General features: G+C 36.8%; 2 protein-coding genes across 2 annotated transcripts; both read left to right on the top strand.

Moving 5' to 3' along the window:
• The first annotated feature begins 3,808 nt into the window (after window positions 1-3,808).
• LOC128984623 (uncharacterized) lies at window positions 3,809-14,925 on the top strand. Its single transcript, XM_054403957.1, has 2 exons — window positions 3,809-3,888; window positions 12,693-14,925. Exons 1-2 carry the CDS (start codon window positions 3,809-3,811, stop codon window positions 14,923-14,925), a joined length of 2,313 nt encoding a protein of 770 aa, XP_054259932.1.
• An 86-nt stretch (window positions 14,926-15,011) lies between these two features.
• LOC128984622 (uncharacterized) lies at window positions 15,012-18,835 on the top strand. Its single transcript, XM_054403956.1, has 2 exons — window positions 15,012-17,786; window positions 18,605-18,835. The coding sequence occupies exons 1-2, from the start codon at window positions 15,012-15,014 to the stop codon at window positions 18,833-18,835; spliced, it is 3,006 nt and encodes a 1,001-aa protein (XP_054259931.1).
• The last annotated feature ends 2,142 nt before the right edge of the window (window positions 18,836-20,977 follow it).

Genomic DNA, 20,977 nt, shown 5'->3' with positions numbered 1-20,977 from the left:
TTACACTGTTCTGCGGGTATTTGGTTAGCTTAGTTGAGTTTCGCTCGGTTTAGTTCATGGTACAGTAATAACTACCTTCTTTTTAAAGACTAGGTCCCTACTTATCAAAAAGGTTGAATTTAAAAAATGATATTTTGTCATTATCATAAACTAAAATGATTCTAACTAACCTAACCTATATGCAGCAGAGTGGCAGGGCTTTTATAGATATACTGATAATAACAACAGAAAAAAACTATAACGTTGAATGAAATATTTGAATAGGCCTACATATTTATATCAAACAAACATTTCATGCGATAATATATCAAAAGTACTCTGTGAAACTGTTCACTGTGTTTTCCTGCTTATAGAAAGCATCACAAAATAACAGCCAATAGTGCCTTGGTAATCTGATTATTTTTGTATCATAGTCTGATCCGTTAAAACGAGTGTGAAATAATGCTCATCATGTCTTCCTTTCAACACGCTCGCTACCGATTGCCACATATATGCGATGCTGAGATCATTGTCACGGACCAGGGTACATTTTAATATTACACATCTAGAGCGGGTATCACTTGGTTCACAGTACTCACAGACCATGGACCAGTGATGCAGCAAAGTAAAAAAACTGTTTTGCCAACTATCATATAATACCACTAATCATCATTTACATAGACCAAGTGAACTGCTTAGTCTCTTGTTTACATTCTGACTGTGGCTCAACATTCACACAAAGTAACAGCTGTTAAACTACCAGTGGCAATTCAAAGGGGGGGGGGCATAGAGGCTTTAGAAAGCCCCTCACCCCAATTGGACCCTGGAAGTATAAATTCAAACATAAATTTCGTTATAAAAACGTAACGGTGGTTATAGACCTTAAATATGGCTTTAAAAATAGAAAATTGTCCGTGCGAGAAGCTCTTGGACTTCCTTCTGGTGAAGAACACCCTGCAAGCCCCCCATGATAAGGCCCTAGAACCGCCAACTGTAAATTACAATGCAGATTTTAACCTTTATAAAGAAAGTTTGTCATTAAACCAGACATGCTGACCCAAAGATCGAAGATCATTGAAAATGGACTCTGGATATAAATTCAACGTAGAGGGGTCAAAGCCCTAAAGGAAATTACCATTTGCAATTGCAGCTTGATTATTAGCTAAAATTACACCTAACAATTAATATAAAAATCTGACACTTACATTACCTATGTTTTAAAGTAAATTGGCTGGAAAAAGGATGTTACAGGGAAACCCCTTATTGTTTTAAGATTATGGATAATTTAAAATAGTTTTAGACCTACAACTTTTTAGTTTGGTTTCTTAGCTACTATCCAGCGAATTTCTCATATATACAGTATTGGGAATAGACTAAGCTATTACTGTCTCAGGTCTCATGGTAAGACATAGACCTGGGACTACTTTAATATTTAGTTTTGATGTTCCAGTGGCAAAAAACCCTATCCGTTCAGATTCATTTATATACCATCCAATTTCAATGAAATTTTGTACAAATCTGGTCAGACGAGAGAGCGCAGAACTATGATCGAACTACAGGAACAGGGTAATGGGTAAAATTTTGTTTTTCTCATTTTAGACCATATCAAAATAAAATATTTTCTCTCTAAACCATTTTGAACAGCGTGAAAAACAAGTAAATTAGTACATTGGAATATTGTTGTACGGTTATTTAATACAGGGAAAATATAAAATATCCCCACCGCAGTAAACCTGCAGACTAAGAAAATTTCCATTTTCCTAGCTGGATTTCTACTCAAATATTTCCTTAAAATTCTCAGATTTATTTCCTATTTTAATAACATTAATTTTAATGAGTTCTTAGGTTTGCTGCTACAGGGAAGGTATTGAGGTGTTTTTTAATTGAAATGTTGATAGCTTAGTATGATAGCGTTGATAGCTTAGTAGTACAAAAATGGCAAATTTGATTAACCATAAACAAGCAAACTAAAACAGTTTATTTATTCCCCATAAGAATAACATGGGAATTTTAAATTTACAATTTATTTAATCATCTCTGTAACCGTTAGGCATACAAATACTCTTCAATATACAAAATTATTTCCTTTTTTAATTTCCACAAAACGGTTTGGAAAGAAATTGTTAAATTTTGTGTTTTTAGGGTCGAAAATGGGAAAAACCAATTGTTACTCCATAAAACCCCCCACAAACCCCCATTCTCATAGTCCGATCATGCTTGTTTGCAAACTTGTTCGAATAAACGTAGGTTTACACGTTTGTACCAAATTTCATGAACATCGGATAATTTTTGCTTGAGCATATATAAGCATATAAGCATATAAGGGTTGGCATATAAGTATAAAATGCTTGTTGCAGTAATACTCAAGCTTTGCGTTTGCAATTGGGAAGGACACAGTTTGGTAAAATTTTTTTTTAAGAGGTTAGCGGCCTCTTTTAACCTTGCATTTGCCCGTCCACATAGACTACAGATCTGTGCGTGGAACGTATCCAGCAAAGCAAGGGGTGAGCCGGTACAGACTGATAAAAGTTAGTGGCAGTGAACCAGGATCCGAACCCACGACACTACTGCCTTGGGCCCGAAGTCCGCGACGCTACCGACTGAGCCACCGACTCACCAAATTTTGTTCTTTAAATTTACGGCATGCTATAGTATAACACATATACCATAGCCATAATGTTCTACCACTGCACCTAAACCTTAGAAAATAATAAACTATCAAACATTTGCACAATCACAAATCATTCAATAAATTAAAAACATAAAACATAACTGTAAACAATCCTACTTTGACAGTTCCCATTGCATATAAGTTTTTGTTTCTGCCTTGCAGTGGTTACCATAGGTTGTGGCACACACCGCTGGGAGCGCCAAGTAGTTACGTAGCGCGTAACTACATGGGGCAGCTCCCAGCGGTGTGCTGTGCGCCATAACCTATGGTAAACGCAGCACAGCTGACAGTCTATATTTAATTCTTTTTGTCTATGATATCATAGAACCAACTTAAATGGTTGAAACAGCTGACTAAATTCTTCAATTCCTTTTAAATATGAGTACTTATAAGGTTAACATGGGGAACGACAGAGCCACTGGGTCGGAGCCCGATAGGATTTTTCAGATAAGATTAGGCCAATATGTTAATCGGGAATGTGAGCTATCATCGTGCCAAATTTCAGCCCAATCTATCCAGTAGTTAAAGCGTGATTGAACTTAAAACAAACAAACAAACACACAAAGTTTCACATTTATAATATTAGTATGATATGCAGGGTGAAAAAAAGTCTGGAAACGGCTTAATATCTGTTTAACCAAATCCGTTATAAAATTCAAACCTTTCACATAAACTTACATGCATGAAAAATACTTTTTGCAAGCATTACCATTTTTTTACCTTCACCAGGGGATGGCCCATGAGGAGTAGGTGTTACCACTACATTATACATGACATTATAATGTTTAACCAAATCCGTTATAAAATTCAAACCTTTCACATAAACTTACATGCTTGAAAAATACTTTTTGCAAGCATTACCATTTTTTTACCTTCACCAGGGGATGGCCCATGAGGAGTAGGTGTTACCACTACATTATACATTACATTATATTTTCTATTTGTTCTGTACTATTAATTTCCCTTTTTACTTTGTATTTAATATCATATGTTCAGCTGTTTTATGTTTTTTATATTTTGTAAAAAAAATATCAATTACATTCTGTTGTTCATCCAAACAAGACCTATCTCTCTCTTCTCTTTCTTTTATAATATACTGTTTTATTATTCAAATTACCAACAACCTGTGTTCTGCCAATAATAATATATTTAACTATGATGTCCTCCTCCGGTTTGGAAGTGGTGGAGGACAAAACGAATGATATTAGTGATGGCGGGGGCAGCGGTGTTAACAGTAGGTACATAATCTTTAATGTAAGCATAGGTTGATATGCACATCATTTTAAAGGTCTGGTCAAGTGGAGTTCATTGCCGGAAACCGAGTCAAAAAAGATCCATCCGTTTTAAAATGGTGGCAGTCCAATGTTCTTGCGGAAAATACCTGCACAGGCCTTAGTATTGGTAAATACTCGTATTAAACATTAGCTTGAGAGCTGAAATTGTATTTTAAAGTCAGCTAGCTCATAGACTAAGTTTATTCAATCTTCAAAACAAATTTAACCGGGTTTCAGATTTCCCGGCTAATGTTGACTATGAGTATTTACCAACTCTAAGCCTGTGCAGGTATATTCTGCAAGAACTTTGGACTGCCGCCATTTTGTAACGGATTAACCTTTTTTGACACGGTTTTGGGCAATGAACTCCACTTGACCAGACCTTTAAAAAGATGTGAATATAAACCTATGCTTAAATTAAAGATTATGTACCTACTCCCCATGGGCCGTCCCCTGGTGAAGGTAAAAAAATTGTAATGCTTGCAAAAAATAGTTTTCATACATATAAGTTGGTGTGAAAGATTTGAATTTTTTAACGAATTTAGTTAAAAAGATATCAAGCCGTTTCTAGACTTTTTTGTCACCCTGTATATATATATGAGTTTAAACAGAGTGTGTTTTGGCCTCTGGGGCCATAAAGGAAAAAGTAAATCGGTCCCGGGTCTAGGTCTCACCATGAGACCTATGGTAATAGCTTATTCCCTGTATAGGAAATTTGCTAAAATAAAAATTCCCACGGTATTTTTTTATTTTATACTAAGCTATTAAGTATTTTACTAAAAATTACACTTTATTACTCTCCATGTATTAGCAAACCTAAGTACTTGTCAAACCTTATGTTACCTATTTAAATAGATTAAGTGAAATTCAAATAAGGCAAATTGAATTTCGCTTAGTCTGCAGGTTTGCTGAGTTGGAGGTATTTTTTAGACCCAATTCATGATGTACTGAATGTTTAAGATAAAAAGAGTCCCATATTTTAAAACAAAACAATACTTCCATCGATGTAAAACTTTGAAATTGGGGACCCTCTTTAGGATTTTAAAGTTAAATTCCATAATAACAAGCAACCAATTAAAATTTACACTACATTGCATTAAAATCCAAGTTCAATAGCACTTAGAATGTAAAAAAGGGTCACACTTTAAGTTTAAATATTGGTTTTAACTAACTTACAGCATAGCAGAGTCCATGATTACAAGTGCTGTATTGTGTACTGAATTCTTTGAGTATAGGTAACTGATTTGTATGTCAAGTAACAGTCTAATGAACACCAACAAGCTTTAAGATTTCTGCAGGAATGCCATCAGCTAAACATGTTGAACAAGATCAACATGTTTCACTAGATCAAATATAATCATCATGAAATTGCAAATATTAACATTTTGGGCCATAGGGCCCAGGTTATTTTTAAGATGAATCTTTTACACTTAGCTTAGTTGAGTTTTGCTAGGTTTAGTTCATGGTAATAACTATAAAAATAGTTATAAGAAAAACTAAGAAGTATTGATTGTGTGGCAGTGGTTTAGGGTTGAATATAGCCGTCTGTATAATTGTTGTTACTTTTTTACAATGTAAAGTAAGATTGTAGTCACCAGGTGCTCTTCCATTTCTCAGGGATCAGACAACGAAGGATAGTTCCTCTTCCCGAAAAGCTGGTAACACGCCCTAATCTCCAAATTCCCTTGCTGGTCACGGTGGGTGCTTTGGAAATAACACTTCAATGACAGTAGCCACGGCGACAGGTTCCATGATCCATGACCGTAGGGGGTGATCAAGTCACTAGCTTTTGGGTTACAATCTTGTAGCCTATCACCCAAGGATTATTCTGGATGTCCTGATACAGTTGCTTCCAGTACCTGATGTTACTCCTGTTGATATCACCATGGTCATCTCACATGGGGGCCTTGTGCTCTGCCGATCTAGCATTACCTTCAGGCCGGTTTCTGGCATGCTGCGCTGCTCGTCAGAGCCCTAGGCACATTCTCTGGGGTCCTGCAATCTTGGGTTTCCACCAGTAAACTGGCTTCTTTCTGCGGTGGGCGAAAGTCCTAGGCATGGAACAGTCAAATGCCGAAGATGGTGGGACGCATCTTCAATGTGGCTTGAAATTCGGCACTTCTAATGTCCCCTACAGTTTGATTTTTGATGTAACCCTGAAAAGTGGCCTGGCAAAGACGACTGAGGTCCCAACATTGAGACGGATGAGCTGAATTGACATATGGATACCCAACTCAGGAAAGCTCGGGAAGTTCCCTGAAGACGATTGCCTGATAAGTCCCTTGCAGAGTAGTCCTTGGAGACTCACCAGTCCGTGACTGGTGGGCTAGGGCGTCAGATGCCAGAGAGATGTTAGGGATCATCTTTCCTTGCCAGGGGTGACAGATGATGAAAATGTCACCTGTATTAAGGATATATGAAGGTAGCCTGGCTGCCATCTCTACAACATACTGACCCTCTGTGTTTGTTTGGGGTAAACCCCATTCCACCGCCCTAGCAATGAAATCCCTTCAAACAGTCACCTCACCAACACCATCGATTTTTAAGATCTCGTCCTCCAGAGAGTTGACCATCTGACAGTACTCTGCAATGTGCTGGTTGGGTGTGAAGTAGCAGGAGAAAAAAATACTTGATACAAAATATTTACTCCTGCATAATAATTTTGCATTTAAAACTATCTTACGATATGGTAAAGTAAAGTAATAGGGCTACAGTAGTAACGAATGCGTAAATACAGTGTTAACGTCACGAGTAGAAAATTTAAGGTACGACCCTTGGCGAGGGCTTTAAAAACTTCTACGTGTGTCGTTAACACTATTTACGCGAGTTGCGTACACCACTTTACCTACGACAGTGTTATAATTACTTAAAATCACTACTCATAACTTCTAAGAAGAGAGGTTATGTTTTCGTTTATAGTATCATAGCCACTGAAAATTATGGAACTAAACATTGTACCAAACACTGATTGTTAAGCACCACTCGACAATTAAATTAGCCGATTAGTTCGAATCATTACAATTTTAATTCCTCTATCTCAATAGTTGAACCCATCGTGGAAGGAAAATACAAAGGTGTGCTATTCCCGTAATTTGCTGTTGAAGTCACAGTCACCAAGATTGCAAACACCATTTCACCATTTAGAAAAAAAAATATAAACAATAACAATCAAATCAAAAACAAATATATATATTTAAATATGGCAATACTGTACAGTCAGGTGATTTTTCGTTTGCAATCTGGGTGACGTCAGAATATGACGGGAATAGCACACCTATGTATTTCCTTCCACCATGACTTGAACCTCATTGGTCCGTTACCTGTGTTATGATAAAACTATGATGTTATGAGAAACTTTTAAATTCTAACAATTGAACTGAAACGGCTATTTTAATAAACGGTCGTAGGTAAATGTATTAAAATGTGAATCCAAATATATAAAGTTTTAAAACTGTTTCGGGTTAACATTTGTTTGATCATTCACACAACAAATTCAGCAGTATCTGATGGTTCAAAAATAGTGTTTCCTCCCATGCAACACCTAAAAGGTTTAAATTCTTGTATTTTGAAATGTTTATAATTCTTATGGGTCATGTAAGGGATGTCCTTACCCTCAATGTATAATGGTTCTCACTGTTATAATTTATTTCTGAATGTTGTAGAGTAATGAAACATCACAAAGTAATTGTTGGAGTTTCTATAGATTGACAAACCTAATATTATTTAGCATTTTCGAGCAATATTGCTGCTTTTTAACCGACTTCCCCACTACCAACAAAAGGAGGAGGTTCTCAATTTGTTTGTGGCGATGTTTTTTTTTTTCTATGTATGTTCACTAATTTCTCTGTGATTCTTTTACCGATCAGTGTGGTTCCACCACCAAAATAACCAGGAGAGTTTCTATTTGGTACCTTATATATTATGTTTAAGTATAATATTTGTTTCGGTGAAAGATTCTGAAAACCTTAAATATTCAACATTTATTTTGTTTACATTTGTGCAGATTGTTTACATTTGTGCAGGGAAGGCAATAAATAATAATAACATTCCTACAGATGTTAGTTGAAACCATTTAAATGAAGCTACAGACAATGCTTTATGAAACAGTTGCTTCATATTGATCAATAAACTATTTCTTGCCATGGAGCCTAAATGTGACACATTGAGAAAAATGCATTTTGTTTTGGTTACTATAAAAAAAGATATTTTAATGTTTGACCTGATTTGTGTATACAGTAATTCTGTTTTTAGTATTGAATATTCTGACTTACAAAAACATATATGTTTCAGTGAATAGCTGTATGATATTGACAAATAAAGGTGTATTGTAAAAACCAAAGCATTCGTAAAATAGTTCTAAATATAAATTAAATGTAATTATTCCTTACACGACCTAAGAAGTGTGACAGTGCATAATCGTCAATTGTCTTAAAAGTGTTAAATATTTTAATTACTAAACATGCATTTGCAGATGTGGAATGTTTATTGATATGCTTCGGAAAGTCCTAGAGGAAGATGATTTGCAATTTCGACTAGGCTGTATCTTGAGCAAACAAAACCCCCTACATGACTTACACCACTTTAAGCTAAACCAATCTTTCATATAATATTTTCCAAAGGTACTATACGTGTTAACGACCAATTTTCCACTTTTGAGAGATTTTTTAGTGCTGGTAGCTGAGGAATAACTTTCATATTGTTCCAAAAGGCTTGAGACGTTACTGTATTTCTTTTTATAACGTAGAAATACACCGATTGCAGGAAACGATGATGTCTGACATTTCAATGTATCTAGAAAAGACAATTAGTTTTTCATTAGGCCTAATGTAATGGAAAACTCTTTCTTTCTTAAGGAATATCTAAAGATGTTTATTTCCATACCCATTGATTATGTAACCTGAACAGGTGACTCAAGCAGTTTTTAAATAATGATTGTTCTGTGGAACTTTTGATTGTTTCAAACAGTTCTGCTTATCAAAAAACCTCAAGTAATTAATATATAAAAAATTATACAGTCACTAAAAATCATGAAATAATTTATTTTTGTAAAAAAATACAACCGACTTCAAACGCTCTAAAAAGAATGAAATAATTTCAATAAAGTAAACTTTTGTACTAGGCAAGCTCACGTATTTCAAGTCGGCGCGGCTCTATGATGATTTTTGATACAAAATTGAAAGAGGGTGTCCATATTGCAGGTGACTATCTATAACTAAAGGTGTTAATCTGCATGTCTTTTTCATAGTTATGCGTTAAGTGTTATTTTATTACCGTAATCAGAGATCGGCATTATAGTGGTATTAACGAATATCTTTAAAATGATTATAACGCATTTAAATGTTTCTAACTTGGAAAAGTAACGTTTTAATACTAAACTAGCTTCTTTTCCCTATCATAATATCAAACTAAATTATTTTCCTATTCATATAGATTAATTATTCTGAAGTAAACATAAAATATAAGAAAATATTTCCTTTAATATATAAACTAGGGTTGCTTTCAGAGAGGTGAAAGCCAGTTGAGCGGAACAAACGTGATTTGATATTTGTATAAGTAACTAAATGCAAAAAGGTCAATAGATTTATTTACTAATGCTGGTTTTAAAGACTAAAATTATAATAATTCAAATTTACCTCTTCGAGAAGTGTAAGGTAGTTTTGACCAGGAAAATATTACAGTAGTTGGAATCTGATATTAACATCCAAAAAGGGCATTAAAGTATAAAAAAGAGAAAGGAAATTTTATCAACATTTGAAATGACTGAATTGTTACCAAATAACTGTTTCACAAAATGCAGATTCCATTTTCTGCCGAGCCATTAAAATGAGGATTTGCCGAACAATTATTAATATTACAGAATAGTATATAATTATATACAACTTTTCACATTCCATAAATTATATGTTAGTTTTGCTATGGTCAAAGATCCAAAACCAAATGTTCTCTTTTCTTTTGGTCAGTATGTAATAATTTGCTAGAATCATTGACTTTATATAAAGTCAAAGCTAGAATACTGTAGATGGTTTGTTAAGTTAAGACCATATGCAAGCATTTTTGAAATCGTTTCCCCGTTTAACCTTAACCAACTATTCCATTCCAAAAGATAAAAATTATATGGTGCAACACAAATAAACAACCCGATCACCTACCTATAACCTACACTTTACCTTCCTAATCTAACCTTACTTCAAAACACTTAATGTAGTCACGAATACTCATAAACCCCGACCTACCTCCCCACCTGCCTAAATTAGATCAGTGTTCAATCTGCGTTTTATCAATAAGTGTAATAACTTACTGTACCGTCGATGTAATTCAACTTAATATAACCTATGAGGTATTATCGGATTAAATACCGATTTCGATGCGGTTCGATATATCGCTTATTAAATCCTGATTTCTAACATTGGCTGTTTCTAATCAGCTGGCAACACAAATAGGTTCCCAAGAAAGTAGTCACCGGTCCGTATCCCTCCGCTCCTTGTTTATGCTCCGCGCATTGAGAAAGTAGTTCCGTATAATTTCTCGATTTTCAGTGAATTCCGCGCCTTAAAAAATGTTTTAACGGCATTTTCTTGTTTATTAAAATTATAGGAATGGTTTAAAAACGTTTAAAAGAAAAGTATAGAAAGTTCAGAAATACCTTATGATTCTCTTGTTTACATTTTTCTTGTAAACAAAAAAACTGTCATAGCTACTTTAGTCCCATAAGCCTAATGTTAAAAATTTGAAATTTTAAGTTCGTTTTAAATTGCATTAGCATTATCTAATTGAAATTTGTTTGTTTACAAACCATCTCATTATTAGTCTAAGTAGTCTTGTTAAGTTTGGCTGAAATGTGTTCAGCCGTTATTGAGTGATGGTGTTATATTGTTTGCATTGAAGTTGATCCCAAAGAGCTTCGCTCGCTTCGCTCGCTCCGCTCAACAAAACAGTTCAGTATGTTTTTTATATATTTATGTTATCCAGCTACAATTTATTGATTTTTAAAATACACACACAATATTTAATTTCAATCATATTTGCAGTTTGAGCCGCGCCAACTTGAAACACGTGAGCTTGCCTAGTACAAAAGTTTACTTTATTGAAATTATTTCATTCTTTTTAGAGCGTTTGAAGTCGGTTGTATTTTTTTACAAAAATAAATTATAAATACATCGAAATACATTCAGTGATTATACATAGTTCCTTAGTGAATTTTCTCAAACCTGCCTAATGACCTTAAACCAAGGTCCCTTTCATATACCAACTCCATGATTCCTGGTCCTGCTTTAATGACGCAAGTCCAAAGTACAGTAAAGAAAATGCTTTGGTGAAAAAGTATTATGGATTTGGTGTTAGTGCCTTAATGAAGTTAAAACTGCTTGAGCAGCTGATCAACTGATATGAATGTGGATAGGCCTACTGTTAAATAACATTTTTTTATGTATGAAATGGTCTTCGTTCATTCTCATACGTGACTTCGGAGCGTACTCCTAGTAGTATTTACCCATTGTAATATGGATAAATACTACTACTAACTCACACAATACACGACTATACACTTCATTTACACTAAAACACTTTTGATGATAAATACACAAATAGTAACGAAAAACCACACTAATAACCTTTTTGTTATGATGGCGAGCAGAACACAAATGTCGACACAACGCTTGTTTTTCCAGTTGCGACGAATGCCACCTGAATCTCATAACTAAACGTCATCACTACATAGAGAAAGAGCGTTTTCTTAGCTTCAAAGAGGCATGACTGTCATTCCTCTATGTCAATTATTGAATTATTTATTTGTTATTTAGAAAACACATGTTTTTTTTTGTTTGAGCAAAAACTCACTCTGACAAAACAGTTGATTTCAAAAATACTTCCTAACGTTGTATGACAAAGTTCTCTATACGAAAATAAAGAAGAACTCAAGCTCTTTCCAATGGTACCAACCACTTCCTGTATAGGCCAAAATTACGACTTGTAGATTTTTTTCAAGAAAACATGTTTTACGAGATTTTGCCGATCGCGGCTTGAAAATTTTACGCACGCAAAATACTATTCAAATTATAACATAATTTTTATTGATCTGTTAGTGCTACGAGGTTCGTTTATATATGAAAATTAAAGTTCAGAAACTCTTCTTTCCAACGGTGTTCAGTAAACTTTAACCATTCATATTATTTAACACTCTATGTTTTATTTAATGTACATCTCTTTTCCTTGCAACTAACATGTGTTCTTAATCAAATGAAATTATTCTCTATTGCTAACACATGTTGTGTATCAAAAAGTAAATAAAAACAGTGCTTGTTCTCCTATCCCAAAAGTGTGTTCATTTTTTTCTCATCTTATAATCTCCATTTAATTTCATTCTCTACAAAACATTCATTGGTCCTAATCGAGCCTGGATTTTGAATTTCAGTCTTTGGATTCAATTTTCAGAACACTTTCAAGCTATCGAAATATCTTTATTTTATCATTCAATCTCTTTATGTTTCTCCCCACTCTCATAGTGTCACAAACTCTATCTAATTCTTAGTAAAGTTTCACTCCATCTGTTTTGTCCAATATGGCTACCAGATCAATTTCACTCTCAAACTTCAACAAATCAACCCTTCTCATACAAAATTCTTTTGAAAAGATTCTCAAATCTGTACAAGAGCTTGAAACACTTTCCCCCTCAATCTTGTCAGTGATACAAATCAGAACTTTAAACAACTTCTCGAACCAGTTAGAAAAGAAACATGAAGCCTAAAAAAAGATGAAAATTACCTGGAAAGAGCCTTGGAACATATATCAGAAGAATTAGATTTGGATGCAGTAAGTGACACTGAAGACAAACTGCGACTGCTATTCGTCGAAGCCAAGTCTCGGATTGAAGCCCTTCTCCAACAGCAGCCGCAAGATGTTCCAGAAGAAAGTAAAGATTCAACAAGAATTAGTGACATCTCAGCTTCATCATCTGCTCACGTAAGACTCCCAAAACTAGACCTCATCACGTTTGATGGTTCTCCTCTACAGTGGGTAAGTTTCATCAACTTATTTGACACTAGCATCCATCTGAATGAAAGCATTTCAAACGTCACTAAATTTCAATATCTTCTCAGCAAGCTCAAAAATGAACCACTAAATCTCGTAAAAGCTTTCAGTATCACTTCAGCCAATTACTCAATTGCCTATCAGCTCCTCAGAGACAGATACCACAACACCCGAAGGTTAACTACACTTCACCTAAACAAACTGATCGACCTACCGGACATTTCCTCTACCTCAAACAAATGTCTCAGAACGTTCCTCAACTTGTTTTATGAACACACAGAAGCACTTAAAGCTCTTGACTGTGACATTACTTCTAACTCTAACCCTCTGTTGTCCACCATACTCTTACGAAAACTAGACAATGACCTTCTAAAACAACTAGAGGCTTTTAGAATTAATATAAAATGCGAAACACATTCTCTACCAGAAGTAGTCGAAATAGTCAAGTTTCTTAATCAAGAGTGTAACCAAATGGAAGACGCTGTGTTACATACCAAGTTTGCTCAAAGTACGAACAACCACAATTCAAATTTTAAACCCAAATCTTTCACATCCAAGCCCTCTTTCATTCAAGCTCAGAAAGTTACAATGGTCTCTACTCCAACTCCATCAAATCAAGACAACTCAAAAAATCCTTTCTCATTTCCCTGCTTTGTCTGCTCATCAACTGGCCACAAGGTTTATGCTTGTCCTAGCTTTCTCTCTCTTTCTTCAAATGAACGTTGTGAAACCGTAAAGGACAACAACAGATGTGTCTCTTGCCTCGGAAAACATGATGTTAAAACATGTAAGTCTAAAGCATCTTGCTTCAAATGCCACAAACGTCATCACACCTTACTTCATTTTGAACATGACAAGACATCTCAAGGTTCTACATCATCACAACCATCAACCACTCATGTTTCGAATGAAAAACCTACCGTATCTCTTTGCTCACAGGAAGCCAGTCCTGCTAATCAAATCCCTAAAACTGTAATTTTAGGCACAACACTGGTTAAAGTTACTGCTCAAAATAACGTTTCTCATGTGTTCAGAGCATTGATTGATAGTGGCAGCATGTGTGATTTTATTAGTGAAAAAACTGCTCAACTACTGAATGCACCTCGTTTCAAATCCAACTTACAAGTAGTTGGTCTTTCTCAATCTCCAACTCTCACAAAGGGTATTGTGAACCTCACTGATAACACACTGGCAGGAAAATTAGTTGCATCCAACCATGAAGTGCACATACTTGATAAAATATCTGTCAATCTCCCTAGATCTCAAATATCACAAAGAGTTCTATTGAAAGTAAAACCTTACCCCCTTGCTGATCCCAGCTTCCACTTATCAGGGCCCATTGACATGCTGATCGGAGCTTCTCTCTTCCCTCTTCTTTTAACGAATGAAAACTATTCTCTCGGCCCTAACATGCCTAACATGATGGGAACTCACTTTGGCTTTGTTGTTATGGGGAATGCACCTTGTTCAACCGATTCCCAGCCTGCCAACACTCCATCCATCTCTCTGCTCTCAACGGTTGACAACGAATTGCATAACTCTCTACAGAAATTTTGGAAATTAGAGGAATTATCTGTACCCTCAAAGATATCGGTTGAAGAGCAACAGTGTGAAGATCTGTTTAAAGCTACCCACTCTAGGGACGAAAATGGCCGTTACTTAGTTCAGCTACCATTTAAAGAAAATCATCCACCTTTAGGATCTTCCAAACTCATCGCAGAACGACGTTTTCACTCACTTGAACGACGTTTTACACTCTCTCCTGATTTGTATAAAGCTTACTCTGACAATATAAATGAACACATCTCTCAAGGTCATATGGTAAAACTACCTCATCTAGATATCAACTCTCCTCACTATTTCTTGCCACACCATGCAGTTGTGAAACCATCCAGTACCTCAACTAAACTCCGAATCGTTTATGATGCAAGCTGCAAAACCAGCTCTGGAATTTCCCTAATGATTCTCTCATGACCGGCCCTAAATTACAGACCAACATTTGTGATATATTGCTACATTTCAGAATACACAATATCGTTTTCACTTGCGATATTCGCCAAATGTATCTTCAAATCTTAATCAAACCTTCCGATCAACTGTTCCAACTCGTCTTGTGGCGTGACAATCCCTCTGAAGATATATCCACATACAAACTCACTCGAGTGACTTTTGGAGTAAATAGCTCACCCTACTTAGCGATTCGTACCCTCCACCAGTTAGCTGAAGACGAAGGTAAAGACTTCCCTGAAGCAGAAAATGTCTTGCGCACTCAGACTTACGTAGACGACATTGTAACTGGAGCAGACACGGTAGATGAAGCAAAGAACCTTCAAAATCAACTCATTCAACTACTCAACCGTGGACACTTTGAACTTCGAAAATGGACTTCAAATTCTCCCGAGCTTCTTCAGTCTCTTCCAGACACTCATAAAGACTCTCCAGTCTTTCTTGAAAATACACCTGATCCCCATTTCTCAATTCTTGGCCTACACTGGTCTCCAGACTCGGACAATTTTTCATTTCATCTCAACCTACCGCCAAAAACACTAACTAAACGTCACGTTCTCAGTCTAGTCGCTAAAATATACGATCCTTGTGGATTTCTTAGCCCATGTACTATGACAGCGAAATGTTTTATTCAACTTCTCTGGACGACCGGTCTACAATGGGATGAAACTCTCACTCCAGAACTTAGTGCAATTTGGAGTAACTTTATCTCAGCGATACCAGCACTTGCAGACATTCAGATCCCTAGAGCATTGAAAATCTCTCCAAATTCTAGTGTTGAACTTCACGGCTTCTCAGACGCCTCTGAACGTGGGTTTTCAGCTGTTGTCTATGTACGATGTTCCCAACCCAATGGAGAAGTGACTACACGTATGGTTTTATCTAAAACTAGAGTCGCCCCTCTCAAGAAGGTGACTCTTCCACGATTAGAACTCTGCGCTGCCCACTTATTAGCTCAACTCGTAAACTTCTGTTGTTCTTCATTCAAACCCTTAATTTCACTCAACCAATGTTATTTGTGGTGTGATTCTTCAGTAACCTTGACATGGCTTCAAACTCCATCTTACAGGCTGAAAACATTCGTGGCTAACAGAGTCGCCCAAACACAAGAACTTGTCCCCTATCACTGTTGGCGTTATATCCCTAGCAAGGAAAACCCTGCTGATTGTGCTTCAAGAGGTATTCTAGCCACTGAGCTTGTGTCTCACCCCCTTTGGTGGTCAGGGCCTTCTTGGCTTTCTCTTCCCCCTTCAAACTGGCCTGATGTAACTTTTTCACCTACAGATATCTCAACATTAGATGAAGTAAAACACACTCCTCTAACTGTACTTGTGTCAACTACCACTGAATCTACGCTGACCAATCTTCTCATTAAATATTCTTCATGGGAACGACTTCTTAGGATTTTTGCTTACGTCCTTCGTTTCATACACAACTGTAAAGGTTCTGAAAAACGCCAAGGTTTCATCTCAACACAGGAACTGAAAGACACAAAATATCACATTTTTAAACTTGTACAAAAAGAAGTATTCACAGAAGAAATCAACTGCCTCAAACGGAAATCATTTTGCTCCACTCGTTTACAACGTCTTTCACCTTTCATTGACTCATTTGGATTATTGCGTGTTGGAGGACGTCTTTCTCAGACATCACTTCCTGAAGATGCTCGACATCCCATTATTCTGCCAAAAAAGCATCATGTGGTAAATCTCCTCATTGACCACTACCATATCTACAATCTTCATTCAGGCCCTCAGCTTACTCAAGCATTACTTTACAAACATGTTTGGATACTGTCTGCCCGTTGTGCCATACGCTCTCGTATCCATAAATGTGTCAGATGTTTCAAAGTCAAACCTAGAAATGTGTGTCCTCTCATGGCTGATCTCCCTCAGTCTCGTGTAACTCCTGCTCGACCTTTCCTCCACACCGGCATAGATTATGCAGGACCTTTTACTGTAAAAATCTTCAACCTCAAGGCAGTGAGACACATAAAGTCATACTTTTGTACTTTCATCTGCCTCGTCACGAAAGCTGTACATTTGGAAGTAGTAACAGACCTAACGACTGAATCTTTCATTGCTGCAATGACTCGATTTGTATCTCGCAGAGGACATTCTTCCGACATTTACTCGGATTGTGGGTCCAACTTCATTGGTGCTGACTCTACCCTACGCAAGATTGTTGAAAAATCTCTTTATTGTCAAGACTCCAAACGGAAGATTCAACGATTCTCTTCACTTAAAGGCATCAATTTTCATTTTAATCCACCAGCCGCTCCGCATCAAGGAGGATTGTGGGAATCGTCTGTAAAGAATGTGAAACATCATCTCCGTCGAGTAATGGGAAACTCAGTCTTAACACTCATTGAATTCATCACATTGTTGACCCAAATCGAAGCAATGCTCAATTCCCGACCACTGACACCTCTTTCAAATGATCCTTCGGATCTCGCAGCACTGACTCCCGGACACTTCCTGATTGGTGCACCCCTCACAGCAGTACCTGAACCTAATCTCCTGACAGTTCCTGAAAACCGTCTCAAGCAATGGCAGCTAGTTCAAGCATTTCATCAACGCATATGGCATAGATGGCACCTAGAATACTTAAACAACTTGCAACAACGTACCAAGTGGACTCGGAAATCAAAAAATCTTGAAGTGGGTGACCTTGTTCTGGTACATATGGACTCACCACCTCTCTCGTGGCCTCTCGCTCGAATTACAGCAGTTCATCCAGGGGCTGATGGGGTTGTGCGAGTGATAGACTTAAAAACATCAAGTGGCAACCTCAGAAGATCTGCCCACAAAGTGTTTCCCCTGCCAACTGTGGATTCGTGAACTGTTTTTGTTGAATCCACTGGGGATTCAAGGCCCCCGGTATGTTCAGTAAACTTTAACCATTCATATTATTTAACACTCTATGTTTTATTTAATGTACATCTCTTTTCCTTGCAACTAACATGTGTTCTTAATCAAATTAAATTATTCTCTATTGCTAACACATGTTGTGTATCAAAAAGTAAATAAAAACAGTGCTTGTTCTCCTATCCCAAAAGTGTGTTCATTTTTTTCTCATCTTATAATCTCCATTTAATTTCATTCTCTACAAAACATTCAAACGGTATCAAAATTATTATGTCCTGGATCATTTTCATTGCATCATTCATCATTGACCTGATGCCATAGACAAAAAAACTTAAAGTAACATATTAAAATAGGTAGGAGTTTATAAAAAATAATGTAAAATTTCTAAAGATCATCCTTAATGTAAACAATCTTAAACAAAATATAGTAAGTAGAAAATCTCTAATTTAATTCATCATAGCAATGTACTTAATGTTTGAAATGAATGTTTTAGATGTATCTACAGTGTGCCATCTGTTGAGAAGCCTACTCCCTAAGTGCATCCGCAAGAACCGTCATCAACACGGCTGATGTTCTTGCTGATGCAAGAACGTGCATCAGCAAATGTGTTTGGCGTTGAACGAATAAATCACGTCAGCAGCGAGCAACAATGAGGACAGATGAGAGTCACACGAGCCATCAATGAAGATACCTTCATAGCAAATTAAATTTGTAGCCAGTGGCAGTGCCGTGAAAAGGAAACTACCACCTCAAAAGGCGACTAAGCGTCCTATGTCAAGCGTATTGTCAAGTCCATCATCACCTACAAGTACAAGAACAAGGCTGACGCAGTATTTGAAAAAGAACTTCAATCAGCCAAAGACTATGTTATTGGAAACAATGAAAACATCCGCAAGTGCCTACCGCCATTCATTGAAGCTGCTAATGAAGTGGTGTTCGAGATACTACAAAATGAGCTGCTTTTCAGCAAATCCCTCAAACATAAAATTGTACTAGAGCAGTCTGAATGACACTGCGAACTTATGAATTTCAAGACCACATCGAGCCTTGTACACAGCGCCTGTGATGAGCTACAACAGATGCTGAAGAAAGATGCCTCCAAACTGCTCCGTGAAGTGTCTGAAGCGCAGGCGAAAGGCAGTGGATGGACTCTGCATGAGATCAAGAGCCTCACACTAAGACTTAGCAAGTTTTCTTATGCTCTGCCTGTTGGCAGTGGGTATCTGCCACTGTTTCCAAAGATTTGTAAAAGGAAATGTATTGTAAATGTAAAAAACAGTGACGACCGCTGTTTTATGTATAGTATATTAGGTAAAAGTATTCCCAACGTACGTCATGACTCGGTGCTTACTGAGCATAGCTTTAGGAAATGTGAAAACAACTGTCAAGTTGTAACTTTGATGGTATTTCTTTCCTAACACCAATTCCTCAAATAAAAAAAAAAATGAAAAAAACAAAACACACTTTTGAACTAGATTAAGAAGCCCATATTCTCCCCTCATGATAGTTGATGAGCAGGAAGACCACTTTGATCTCCTCCTCATTAGAAATGATGAAGGTGTGGCACATTTTACATTAATATTAGATTTCACAAAGCAACCACAAATTACAAAAGGCAGCAATAAAATCACAATCTGCTAAAGGTGTAGCACTTCAAAAGAAAACAGGTGTTGTGTTCTGAAAACTCAGTACTGGCTAAGTGAGCATCTAATGCTCTGTGGAAAATTAAAACCTTGTAAAGTGATATTGCCGGAGCAGCAAAAAAGTAAAATTGTAAGGCTTGTTAGCTATGAGATGCAAGTTAAAGTACCGATTGTAGTCACAGCTGATTTTAAAACAACACTCTATCCAGTTCCCTAGACATACAATGCTTATCAATTACACGAGGCAAACTCTTTTGCATATATTGTAGCAAGTAACCCACCCAAAGAGCTGCTAGATGAACCTTACATAAAAACCTCTCCCTACATACACGGATCGGAATTGGCTGCAAGAGAATTTCTTATACAAATGCCGGAGTTAGCTGTAGAAGTGTGGAAAAGTTGTACACTAGAAATTTTAAGCATGGTTGCGTTAAATGAGGGACAACAAACACGACATGAAGCGACAAACTGCGAGCTGTGCGGAACAGCATTTGACAACACATTGGTACAAGCAAGGACATATCGGTACCATGACCACATAACAGGTCAGTTGCGATATACCCTGTGCTCATTGTGTAACACCCGCTGTCAACTTCCAAATTTCATACCAATATATATTCACAACCTTTCGTCATACAACAAAGCCTTCATTATCAAGAACTTGGCAGTATTTCCCAACATGGAAATAAAATTGATCCCTAGTAACTCAGAAAGATTTATCAGCATATCTATCAAGATCTGGAGAATGTGGTTTAGGTTTCTTGATTCCTATCGCTTAATGGTGGACAGCCTTGCAAATCTTGCTTCATATACCCACACCGATGGAACTTGTAAAGTCATCCAAACTTGTGCCAGAACAGCATGTAGAGCTAATACAAAGAAAAGGGATTTACCCCTATGACCTATGAATCAGGGTAAACTACTTTCTACGCTTGAAGATAAACAACACTATATCGCACATTCTACAGTTTTCCAGCAGGCAGTCAAACTAGACTTGAAAATCACAAATGTTCACCGATTATTGAGATTCTCCCAGTCGCCGTGGATGGACAAGTTCATAAAAAACACGACATTAAGAGCTGAATCTACAAATGAGTTTTCCAATGCATTTTACAAATTCATGAACAATAGTTTGTTTGGAAAGAGGTCCGTCAATTTTATAATTTTCATGTGGCTCGACCAACGGCTCGATATCATCCACTTCTTCCGAGTTATCATTTTCAAAACTGCCAACAGTAGGAAGATTTTGGGACCCATCTGTACCTTGAAGGGAAGTACATATGAAGTACATACAAAACTAAAACTGCCCACGATGGCACGACATGCAGGGCAGGTGATTAGCAATGGAATGTCAGTTTCCCCGATATCACCATTTGCCAGAATGACTCCGTGAAACATCTCCTGCCCTACGAGGTCCATGGCACAGGTACCGCATAACACGACATGGTCACAGGGACTGCACAACTTTGTTGGTTTCTTTATTGTACATATTTGGCACGCGGATCTCAA

This window comes from Macrosteles quadrilineatus, unplaced genomic scaffold (genome assembly GCF_028750875.1).
Source record: "Macrosteles quadrilineatus isolate MER2022 unplaced genomic scaffold, UCM_ALF_1.0 Scaffold_2__2_contigs__length_208266976, whole genome shotgun sequence".
In the NCBI taxonomy this organism is placed as follows: domain Eukaryota; kingdom Metazoa; phylum Arthropoda; class Insecta; order Hemiptera; family Cicadellidae; genus Macrosteles; species Macrosteles quadrilineatus.
The sequence above is the reverse complement of the archived record's forward strand: the minus strand, read 5'-3'. Positions and strand labels throughout refer to the sequence as shown.